This window comes from Sminthopsis crassicaudata, chromosome 2 (assembly GCF_048593235.1).
Source record: "Sminthopsis crassicaudata isolate SCR6 chromosome 2, ASM4859323v1, whole genome shotgun sequence".
In the NCBI taxonomy this organism is placed as follows: Eukaryota; Metazoa; Chordata; class Mammalia; order Dasyuromorphia; family Dasyuridae; genus Sminthopsis; species Sminthopsis crassicaudata.
This window is the reverse complement of record NC_133618.1, coordinates 104,273,375-104,286,185: the sequence shown is the minus strand read 5'-3', so window position 1 is coordinate 104,286,185 and position 12,811 is coordinate 104,273,375. Positions and strand designations below refer to the sequence as shown.

The following is a 12,811-nucleotide window of genomic DNA, read 5'->3' as shown; positions in this document are numbered from 1 at the left end:
TCACTAACAAACTTTTTTTGTTATTTTTGTTTCCACATAGGATTATTTTCGTACAGTACAGGGGTTGATCTTCCATCATTATGAAGAATAGTGTACAAACCATACATAGTAAATTTTGTTGGCACAATTCGCTGTTTTTCAAAGTGTATCTGAATGATTAATTTTTCTTTTATTCAGGGAATGGATGATTTGCAGGTCAGGTCTGCTGCTACAGATATATTTTCTTATCTAGTAGAGTTTAGTCCATCCATGGTCCGAGAGTTTGTTATGCAAGAAGCCCAGCAGAGTGATGATGTAAGTAATAATGTTATAGTAAATAATATTACCATAGGTTTATACATGTAAATTTATTGAGAATAAGAATAGTCATAGTTTTAAGGATTTGAAAGTAGAATAAGATTTATAATTAATACATTATTTGGACAGTTTAGAGAAAGCAATTATAATTTTTTTTTTTTTTTTTAGTTTTTTATTATCAAGAAAAAACACAGATATTAGATTTGAAGTCTTAAATGTCACTCTTAAGTATATGTTTTGACGAGTAGCTATTAATCTAAATTATAAGACATTAGTCAGCAAACATAACTGGTTTGGGTGTTTATTCTACTTGTTTTTTAAAAAAAATTTCACCTCAATTTTTTTTATCTTTTCAGTACAAGAAAATTATATATCTTTTTGCTTTATATTCATGTTATTTTGAAAGAGAAATCATGAAGACTTCATGTTTTTTGTATTTTAAAGCATTTTTTATGTTATTAGCTAAGTCATTAAAATATTGTGATCTATTTTCCAGGCTCTTTTCACCCATCCGTTTAGTAGTAGATATTGGATCAAATGTCAGTTTATTACTATTTTTGTTGTCTTCAATTCCACATTAGATTTACTAACAGCATTTTCTTTAAGGATTTAAAAGATTGACTTAGATATTTTCTTAGGCTTTTTATGTAGCCATTTCTGTGTATTTTAAAATTTTAATTTGTGTTGGGCTTCTTGTATTCATTCTGTATTCTTGAAAGATATTTGTAGATGTTTTTCTTCAAATGACATTTCTTTGACTCTAAAGTGCATAGTCTACTTTGTTTTATGTGTACCTTTTGAGTGACTTCTGCATTGACTTAATATAGTTTATTAGAATTAGGTATGGGTAACAATTTATTTGATTAAAGACATTTATCATGTTATATTTTAACATTATTTTCTGTCATTATCATCTGTCTCTTAACTTTTACTTAGAATATTTAAAGTTGAATGATCTGGTTTCTGTTTAGTCTGGAGATCATGTCCGTCCATAGTGCTGATGTTCTGTTAACAGTTCTTTGTTTTAAAATTGTGGAAAGGCTCCCATCTCAGATTCTCTCAGTTTATCATCAGTCAATAGGTCTTTAATTGTCCTAAATTGTATATTTATGGATTAGTTCTTTGGTAATTTTTAATATATTCCTTTTCCTAAAAGTTAACAAGATCAAGTAATTAAAAGTTGAGGATTTTCATTGGAGTGATTTTGACTTTTTTTCTTTAGTAAAGAAAAAATGCACCACAAACTGATCTTCTGCAGCAATGCTTTAGACAGAAATCTTGATAATTTGGTGTTGCTTATGAATAAGTAAACAACATTCAGTTTTTTATCTTCTAGCATCATGTACATAAACTCCTGGAAGTATAGTTTATTTCACAAAAACTTTATGATACAATCCAATATCCTTGGAAATCTAGACAAAACAAATTACTATAGAAAAGTTTTGTTGTTAAACATGAAAGAAAATACTAATATTTTTACTTTTTTTTTGTTTGTTTAAAAACAAAACATGTCTGTCTTAAGTTAATTGATTTTGTGTATCTGTAGTTCAGTGATATAGTGATTTTCTTCTTTGGCAAAACTTTAAAAAAATTTTTAGAATAAGTTTATCAAGCTTTTACTTTGTTCTATTCAGTGCCTTCAGACTATCATAGATTTGGAAAGAATGGATGTAAAGACCATTCTGATCTTTTGCATTTTGTCAGTTTCAATTATAACTTTCATTCTTTATTTTATAATAGCTTTTTATTTTCAAAATATATGGAAATAGTTTTCAACATTCACCCTTGCAAAACCTTGTTACAAAAATTTTCTCCCTTCTCTTCATTTACTCCCCGAGACATAGTTCTATATTCATCATATAACTTAGATTCTAAACCTCCCATCATATCTAATCAGAAAGTTGGAAACCCACATAGACAAATATTTCTTATAAAGCTATTCCTTCTGTCTGGTTTTTGGCACATCATATATGTCTTTTAGTATAGATTCTACTTAAGCTCAATTCTTGAGCCAATCATTAATAGTCTCTTGTTTGTCTGCCATGTTGCAATTTTTATTGGGTTAAACTTTACTTGGATTCAAAACGCTTAGGGTAGAAACTTGTCATTTAAATTCCCCTTTTTAATGACATCAATTTCTCCTTACATGTAATTAAGAGAAACTATTCACTGAACTTTCAGTACATAGAAGCAGGCAGAATTAAAAAAAAATATATATATATATATATATATTCTAGCCAAATTGGCTTTACAGATGATTAAAATTTGTAAATATATTCCCACTGTCTGTCATTGGCTTTTCTCTAGGCTCCTGATATGACTACCATTTTACTTCTTAACACAGAACTTCTTATTGTTTTTAATCTTTAGGAAACATGAAAGCTAGTTCAGATTGAAGGTTAACTCTTGAACCTGTAAAGAAATCTATTTTATGGCCTGATTTTTCTAATAGCTCTTGATTGCTCCATCTGTTTTCTCTTGCCACACCTACATATGTATATACACATATGTTTAAAACAATATTACTTTGGCTGACATAATGTAGATTTCTCTCCTGATTGTGGGTTTTTTTTTTTTTTTCTTTGAGTAGATTGGGGAGTAGATTTTTTTCTTCTTTGGGGACTACAGTCTGAAAAAACAGGAAGAAATTGAATTAAATGCTTATTTTATTATTTCATTGTTATCTGATTTAATCCTGGTTTGTTTTTATTTTTCATTCAGTTGGTGATATGTAAAATATCTGTATCTATATATATGAATACATAGTTCAATATGATATATTTATTAAAGCATAGTCTAACTGAAACCCGTATTCTTTCAGGATATTCTTCTCATTAATGTAGTAATTGAACAAATGATCTGTGATACTGACCCTGAACTCGGAGGAGCTGTTCAGTTAATGGGACTCCTTCGTACTTTAATTGATCCAGAAAACATGCTGGCTACAGCTAATGTAAGACATTATCAAGGGGTAAAAAGCATTTTTTTTTTTTTTTTTGGCCTAATATAGTTTTGTCTTAGAAATAGCACACAGCACTTTGTTGAGAAGAACATGTATAATATCTGAGTTTGCATATGGATTTTAGGATTCTAAATTGATAATTATTAAGGTTAAAAATCCAGGGATGTGATTTGTAAAAAATTTAAATTTTAAGAAGTTGATTTCTAAATTCCCTTTCTTTAAGTAAACTACTTTCTTTCTTTTTTCTTCCTTTTCTTGCTTTTTATACACATTAAGTTTCAAATATATGTTAAAATACATTTAGCCATTTTAGTTATTGTTACTTCATAGGTATCATTTAATCTTGCTTTTTTTTCTTTTTAATTGTAAAATCTACACCTGTAAAGTACTTTATAAACATTAGAATATTACCTTATAAGTTTATTTTGTTTCTTGTAATATTCACCTTAAAATGCAATGATTTTCTTTTTTTTTTTTTTTAGCTCTAATAATATGCTTAAAGTATATATATCATATATGATGTTTTGAATAGTGATTAAAAACCAACATGTGATATGCACTAATTCTTAAAGTTGATTGTTAATAAATCTCACCTTGTTCTTTTCTGTTATAGAAAACTGAAAAAAGCGAATTTCTAAATTTCTTCTATAACCATTGTATGCATGTTCTCACCGCACCACTTCTGGCTAATACTTCAGAGGACAAATGTGAAAAGGGTAAGTGGGTGTGGGTGTGTTCCTTTAACCATTTTCTCTCCTTAAAAGTACCCCAAAAACCATGACTACAAGTCATATCTAATGACACTGACTTTATTTGGCTTGTTAATTAATCTACTTTTGGACATTGTAACTTCTGGTTTAAAAAATTATTTTAATGGATTTTGGAGGACTGTTGAATCATATGGCAGGATAATTCTGTTATACTAGAGTTGCTGGGATTTAAACATTTAATAGTTGAAAAAGATTGTTGAGGTCATCTAGTCCAACTTCTACCTTTTTTCCTTTCACATTCTGTCCTTTACTCCTAATATTATTGTCCTCTGAAAATGGAGGGAAGCCATTTCATCTTCCATGTGAAAGCCTTAGAAAGTTAATCTGTAAATCAGAGGATTAAATTAGCTTAGTTTAGAATGCATAAGAAAAATAAAAAAATTTCCATCAGAATTCTGGTTGAACTCTAGTTTATTTTCCTAGCATAATTCTTTTAATATTCCATGAATTTCTATTTGAAATTGTGTGGAAAACTTCTTTGTTTTAACTAAAATATTCTGACTTTTATTTTTCCATTTAGATGAAATAGTTGGTGCTAATAAAAGTAACACGGTTTGCCCTGGTAAGTGTGAAGTTTATCTTTTTAAAACAGATTTAGAGCAATGTAAATTCTCGTGTTTTCTTCTATGGAAAATACAATAGAAATTCAGTTTATACTTGGTTTTTGAGATTTTTTAACTTAATTTTGTCATTTATTTAAAATGACCAAAAAAAAAAGGTTGTCTTGAAAAAAGATTTGTCTGGTTTTTAATGTCTAAATTATTGTCCATTTTTAAGCTGTATTGCTTCTTTCCTTAGGAACCTGATTTCTCCATTTGACCTCTTTCCATGATAGCTTTTTTAATTACATATTCTTGGCATATATAAACCAGGACTCTTTTTCTTTGGAGTATGCAAACAAACAACCTAGTGTGTGTTGTATCACCTTATATCACCATTACTAGTACATATTATATTATCAGTATAGAATTCATGTAACTCATTCTATATCTTCAAGCCAATCTTTAGCAAGGAGACTTTTTCAGTATTTTGGGCAGAGTGAGCAATGATACTCACTTTTGTGTCTTTCTGTTTTGGGTTGATCATGGCATTTTATGAATAATTTAGACATCTTACTGGAGTAGGATCTGGAAAAAATTGTAGATATATTCTGTTAACACTGTCTTCTCACATGAAGTCAAAATTAAGCATGAGATAAAGATGAAATTAATGTTGTAAAATTTTAGGCACAGTGATAAAATGTATAGAAGAATTGCACATGTTTAATATATATTGTATAACTTGCTGTCTAGAGAAGGGGCGTCACAGGAAAAAGTCGAGCAAACTTGGAACATAGGGTTTTGCAAAGGTGAATGTTAAAAACTATTTTTGCATGTATTTTGAAAATTAAAAGATATTAAAATCTTTCAAAATTGAAAAAATGGACAAAAACATTTTTTAAGACATAAAAAAATCCTTTTTGTTCTCCCTAAAAACAATGAGACTCAATGTTAAGAAATGTGTTTCACTATTTAAAAAAAAAAAAAATCTTAGTGTTCTGAGAGATAGAAAGGACATATGAATAACTGTTAGTAGCCAGTCACTTTATTAATTTGATAAATCATGATTAGCTAAACAAGTGAAATTGTTTTAAGTATATTCATTGAAAGATACATACAACTACAATCAAGTAACATAAGTCATTGCTCAAAGATTTTTAGAAGTAAAGTTTATGTGTATCTATTCTGCACAATGTGAAACAAGCAAAAATGGATTATTTCCAGTTCCAACTTAACATAAAGTTTTCAATATAAATTAATTCTACTTTTTTTTAAAGATGGCTCAACCAATTGGTAGCATCAAAAATACCTTCATTTTCTATTCATATTTGCTTTTAGTTTTAATATGAGTATTTAAATACTAAGTTAGTATTTAGTATGTGAAGAACAGCAAAAAAGCAAGTAGGGTATAGGAAGGAGAACAATTTATAGAGATTGAGGCTTCTCTTCTAATCTTGGCTGCATTGGGTTTTTTAATGCAAAAAATATTTTAATTTAATGTAATCAAAATTATTTATTTTGTAATTCATAATGTTCTCTAGTTCCTTCCTTCTCCATAGATTTGAGAGGTATTCTATCCTGTTCTCCTAATTTGCTTATAGTGTCATCCTTTATGTCTAAATCTTGAACCCATTTTAACCATTGGTATAGGATATTAGATGTTGGTAAATGTCTAGTTTTTGCCATACTATTTTCCCAGCAAATTTTGTCAAATAGTGAATTCTTATCCAAGTTACCATTGTAACTATTGTGTCTTGTGAACCTAACCTATTCTACTAATCCACTGTTCTGTTTTTTTGTCAGTACCAAATGGTTTTGATGACCATTGCTTTATGATATAGTTTTAGGTCTGATACAACTAGATCACAAGAAAATAGATTTTTAAAAAAAATAACATTGAACAAATGGTTTCATTACCTATTCATAAGAAGGTTCCTTAGAAATAACTAAAACAAGCCCCCTTGATTTTTTGATTCAAGGAAAACAACCCAAATATTGAAATTATTTGTCTAAGATGACATAACTAATTAGTGGTTAGGTAGCTAGACTTGTTAATATAGTGTTTCTACCCCACCTCCCATGTTATCACACCAATATCAATTTTTAAACAAAGAGAAGATAATATATTTGAACATGAAATCTTCACCTGCAAATATCTGGATGTCTAGAAACATCAACATATTTAATTTGGACTTTTAAAGAATTCTTTAAAAAAAAATCAAAACTTACAAATGATTCTGTTGTGAAAAGAGCTAAAGATAAAAATGTTAATTTCTGAAGTATCTGTCAAATACGTGGTATGTACTAGACATAGATGAGTTGGAATACTATAGAAATGTGGGCTATTTATAATAATAATAATAACAATACAATAATGTCTTTAATTGGTATAAAATTGAATAGTATCCATAAAGGGTAGGTTGCACAATTTAAAAAAAAAAAAAATGTAAATAGACAATAAGAATTCTTGTGTTTTTATGTGTCTAATTCATCTTTTTTTTTTTTTTTTCTTTTTTAATAGATAACTATCAAACAGCACAGCTGCTTGCCTTAATTTTGGAATTACTCACATTTTGTGTGGAACACCACACATATCACATAAAAAATTATATTATGAACAAAGATTTGCTGAGACGTGTACTGGTCTTAATGAATTCAAAACATACTTTCCTGGCATTATGTAAGTAATAATTCAAATTGAGCTTTTATAAAGTGATTTAAGGACTAATTTTTTTAGTTAAGAAAAAGCTATCTATTCATTCAGTTGAATTTATGGTGCTATGAATTGGAAAGCCAAAACCTCAAAAAATGAAGGTGGAAAGGATATGGACTATATAATAATGCTTGGAAAAGAAATTTTGGTTAGTTTTAATGTTCTAAAGAGAAAACATCATGATAAAAACTATTTCACACATTTCGTTCCCTATTCTCTTTGCCAGTTTAGTCACTTATTTTGAAACTTTTGAGCCTTTGAAATTTTATGTGGTTTAATTTATTCTTGTTTTGAACTGTGTTCTGAAGATAGTGGATAAAGCACTACAAAGTAATTATTAGATGTAGAATTTCTTACTGTTTCTTACATGTTAATCTGTTTCATTTGTCTTGTAATACATTATTTAGATTTTATATGTTATATGTTAAAATGGTTAATAGAGTATTTATATGTTAAAATGGTTAATAGAGTATACTGGTATTTAATCCTAAAAAGATTGGGTTGATAGAAAAGGAATGAATTTATATAAGAATTCTTTTCCTTTCCTTTTTTGTTCCTGTCTCATTCTTCCCTGTGTTAAAAATATCCACACAAATAGAAGTGAGGAAAAGGCTTCCTGTAAATAAAATTTTAGTATGGAAAGACATCTTTGAAAAATCTTGTTTTATGAAAACTAATTGCATAGTATCTGTAAAGTATTTTAATTAACTGGAGATAGATGGTATATAAAAAATAGAATTGGCAAATACAAGGAATTAGAATTGTATGGTTTTAGCAGAAATTATAGCTGTAATTTGTCTTTTTTTTTTTTTTTTTTTTTTTTTTTTTAGCCTTTAGTTTTTGTTTTGCTCTAGTAGACTGGAGGAGAGAGGTTACAGTGGATTGTTTTGATAAAAGGAAGAACATCACCTTAATGATAAATTATTATTTTTAATAGGTGCTCTTCGTTTCATGAGGAGGATAATTGGTCTTAAAGATGAATTTTATAATCGTTATATCACCAAGGGAAATCTTTTTGAGCCAGTTATAAATGCCCTTCTGGATAATGGAACCCGATACAACCTGCTAAACTCAGCTGTCATTGAATTGTTTGAATTCATAAGAGTGGTAAGTTACAACACTGTTCAAAAGAGTTCTTGGCATTTATTCAAATGTTATAATTAACTTCTGAAATGACACATTGATTACATTTCAGTAAGAGTATATTAATAAAATTAAATTTCCTATATTCCACTCTCCCTCCCCTTTTTTTTTAATCTATTTTTTGTGTGTTTATTTCATGTGTTTTGGATATCTGTCTTCAGTAAATGAAATTTTCCTAAAGATCATTGTTCTTTCTCCAGTTACCTTTAGTTGTCACTACTTTTTTCCCTTTTTGACTAATATCAACATATTTATTAAAATAATAAATATCATAGAAATAATTCTTAAAAGTAAGAAAAATCAGTATAATTATGTAAAGCATGGACTATACCACTTATAATGTAAATTAAATAAATATTAGTGCAGTTAAGTGTAATTCACTTTAGTTCTCAGTTGACAAATGTTCTGATATTTAAAATATTGTCATTCCCTTTTGAATTTCAAACATGTGCTTTTGAAATATCTTTTGAAAAGAGAACTTCTTTGATAAACTCTTAAAATATATTTTAGTGTCAGTGATATTGACAACTAATTTCATATTAAAAACATAGAAAATTTTATCAACAGCCTATGCCTAAAATCCATTGCATATTATCATTAGAAGTGCATACCAGAAAATTTAATTTAAAAATTTCAGAAGTATAAAGGATCAATTAATTCAGTCCTTTCATTTTCTAGATAGCAGAACAAAGGCCCAGAAAGTTTAATGGACTTGTTTGGGAACATATAGATTGTCTCATGGCAGAATCTGAACTGAAACTAGGAATCCTGTCCAAACTCTGAACATATAATAGTACTTAATGTTCTTTGAATTCATAAAATAAGGGATACCATCAAGAACAGCATTCAATGGAACTTTTTGTCAGAAGAAGTAGTGGAGCCACAGACTAGTCTGTGAAAAGAGGCTTTTTCCTCCTACAGATAAGCACATATCTGATTCAGAGGAGGTGAGGTGTGAGGAGTGGGGAAAAGGAGGTATATAGAAATAGGATATAAAAATATGATTCCATTTTAAGTTCTCCCTCATAAGATAATAAAATCTCATGTTTATTTAAAAGTCCAACATAATATATACTTAGAAACTTTTTGTTCCTGATAAGATCAAATGAAATAATTAACATCTGCATAGTACTTTGCACACTTTAAGATGTTTTATTCTTTATATTCTTTGGTGGTGATGCTGCCTTTACACAGGGATTGTGTCATTAAGACAGTGCTAATAGGGTTTGAGTTGGGTTTTTTGTCTTGGTTTATTTATAATCCCTTGCCAGATCTACCTTAAGACAAAACACATATGTTTTAAAAATATCTGGCAGAGGTTAAATTGTATAGTTTGTAGCCATAGAAGAGGTCTTTCAGGAAATTAAAGTCACAACCTTAATATAACTCTAAAGAACTTGGCTGAATAACAAACAGAAGAATACAATTTCAACCTCTGGTGCTTTCTATGAAAATGACGTTTGACAAGTCATTAAGTCTGTTAAATGAGATTCAACTCAATAACCTCTGAGAAGGGTCCTTTAAGCTCTATATCAAAGCAACATTTTCTTTAAAAATTTCAGCAAGCAAAATAATATTGAGGTGAGTTTTTTCTTTTACAAAATTGTGTCCTTTTCCATTTGACCATTGTTCACGAGTTCTTGTGTTTATTGAAAACTTAAATAGAGAATTAATGATATTGTAATTTAACCACTTTATTTTGGGGCTTCCCATTTTTCTCTTCGTTTGCATTTTCTGATTCAAATGCCAAAGGAAATTTGTTTTAATTTAAAGATCCTTAAGACTTCCTGGAGTTTCTTTTTTGAAAAATGGATTATGAATTTCTTGACACATAATGACTACAAAAGTCTTGGATCGTGTCTCAATACAAAATATAAGAACTCTTTTGCTCCTATAAATCTGGGGTGGTCAGTTTGGTTCTTTAAAAACATAAAATGGAATTCAGGAGGAGTTGTTAAGGCTTCATTATTAGAGAACTCTAGGACCAATTCCTGGAGTGAAATTCTAGGTAAATAGTTCATCAGTCCTATATTATATAAATTCTGCAGAACCTGCTTATTTTTTTTATGTAACCCTGGCCCATTTCCAAAACATGAAATGGGAAATCATTTAAAGTTTTCTATAGAAATTACTTAGGACATTTTTTTAAAGGTGATTTTAAAAAGTGGGGGCAGCTTTGTACTGATAAAACATTTTTATTTTTCTGGGAAAAGTATGAGATGAGAAAAATTATGTGGAATGTAAATTTTTTTGTGCTTATACAGGAAGATATCAAGTCTCTTACTGCACATATAGTTGAAAATTTTTATAAGGCCCTTGAATCAATTGAATATGTTCAGACATTCAAAGGATTGAAGACAAAATATGAACAAGAAAAAGACAGACAGAGTCAGAAACTGAACAGGTATTGTTTATATTTTGAAATTCAAGTCTATGGTCAATTTCCAAAAATGATCCATACTTGTTGATTTTACAGGCATTTCCTACTTTACATTATTATTTGGTTCTATGAAAACCCAACTTCAGGTGGAAGTACTGTGGGGAAGTAGTACCACGAAATGTTCTTTGGCTAAGGCAGGAAAAAGGGATGAACCAGGGTAATTTCATAGAAGAATTGGATTAGAAAGGTCTGTGTTTAAGTAATCCAGGTATTTGGAACTCTGTGCTGCATATTACAGGCAAAGATCCTGATGATTTGAAAACTGAGCTGTATACAGAGTTTAATGGCCCCAAGTCACAGGAGAAGACAATGTTGATGTTCAGAACTGAAGCTAGATATGTTTTTTGGTTCAACAGAGGCAATGGAGATAGTGATAGGAGCAGATTGAAGGGGTTAGGGTCTAAAGGGGATAGATCTTTTTGTTGGTCTACTATTTGAAAGAATTACAGCCAGATTTTTTGCAGTAGTAAAATGGGGGTTTAATTATGACGTTTTGTTAAAATGTCATAATTAAACCTCCATTTTATTACTGCAAAAATCTGGCTGTAATTTTTGTAAGTTTTGTTAAAACTCTGACATTGTTGGTTTATGGTAACTTGTGGGATATCTCTGGGGAGCTAGAATTTTCCTAGAAATTTTTTTCACCCTTAATAGTCATAAATAATAGTACAATACAATAGTAATAGTGCTTTTTTTCCCCTTCTTTCTCCTAAAAGGAAAGATCAAAAAGGATTGGCTTTCCTTTATTTAAAAACAAACTCATGTTTTAATTCATCATAGATTTTAATTGACCTTAAAATACTTTAAAATATTTCCAGATTGACCCATTTGTATTATCATCATTATATTATGATGTGTTCTGTGCAAAGTCAACTCCTCGTGGTTCCACATTTATGAATTCTCTTTTACGTTTTAAAAATTGATTACAGAATTTGAGTCACCCGTAATATATTTATTACAGTGTACCATCTATATTGCGTAGCAACAGATTTCGAAGAGATGCAAGAACCTTAGAGGAAGATGAAGAAATGTGGTTCAATGAAGATGAAGAGGAAGAAGGTGAAGCAGTTGTACCACCAGGTGAAAAATCCAAGCCAGAGGATGATTTTCCAGATAGCTATGAAAAGTTTATGGAGACCAAAAAAGGTATTCATTTTGGATTATTTTCTTTGCTATCTTTTATCTTTTCTTTTCTTTTCTTTTTTTTTTTTTTTTTTGAGACTGGGGTTAAGTGACTTGCCCAGGGTCACACAGCTAGGCAGTATTAAGTGTCTGAGACCAGATCTGAACTAGGGTCCTCCTGAATTCAAGGCTGGTACTCTATCCACTGCGCCACCTAGCTACCCCCTTTTGCTATCTTTTCATATGTGCGTGTGTACACACACACATATTTTTAATATTATTATTAAATATTATCTGTTTAAATATGTTTATATTTATACAGAAGTCATGATATTTTCTTTTGTGAAGCCATAGTTATCTTTTCACAAAACGCATAAGGGGTGTGTACACTAAATGCTTCATAGTGACATTTCTTCCAATTAGCTAATGAACTATACTATTAGGAGCCCTTTCCAAGAATAAGTTGATTTATTTATTTCAAAGGGCAGACTTCTGAGTTTTGCATTCAGTCATAGTACCTTTGTCTTGGTTTTTGATATTCAGACAGCATCAGGCTCTTTGTCACATGATATGAATGGCCTTATATTTTTCTCTACCCTGTAAACACCAGTTTATATTATGTTATAGAGTCTTAGAACTGGAAACAACCTTAGAAAGGCAGCTTAGTTTATCTCTCTTTAAATATATAATTCTTAAGGTCTTAAGAAGTTAGACTATAGAGAAAAATTATTCTCTCCTCAGTTCATCTCTACACAGTCTGTAGAAATGAAGTTAAGTGCTTGCTATGTTCAAGGCATTGTACTCTTGGTAGTCAGGAGTTAAAGA

At 29.4% G+C, this 12,811-nt stretch overlaps 1 protein-coding gene across 2 annotated transcripts in view; it reads left to right on the top strand.

Moving 5' to 3' along the window:
• PPP4R3B (protein phosphatase 4 regulatory subunit 3B) overlaps positions 1-12,811 on the top strand; it is a 77,157-nt gene that overhangs the window by 58,669 nt on the left and 5,677 nt on the right. The window contains exons 7-14 of one of the 2 annotated variants that reach the window (XM_074286964.1): positions 178-294; positions 3,119-3,250; positions 3,873-3,975; positions 4,550-4,591; positions 7,090-7,248; positions 8,219-8,388; positions 10,689-10,828; positions 11,826-12,010. In XM_074286964.1, coding sequence (XP_074143065.1) covers positions 178-294; positions 3,119-3,250; positions 3,873-3,975; positions 4,550-4,591; positions 7,090-7,248; positions 8,219-8,388; positions 10,689-10,828; positions 11,826-12,010 — 1,048 coding nt within the window. The remainder of the gene's footprint in view (positions 1-177; positions 295-3,118; positions 3,251-3,872; positions 3,976-4,549; positions 4,592-7,089; positions 7,249-8,218; positions 8,389-10,688; positions 10,829-11,825; positions 12,011-12,811) is intronic. The other variant, XM_074286965.1, reaches the window with a different exon arrangement.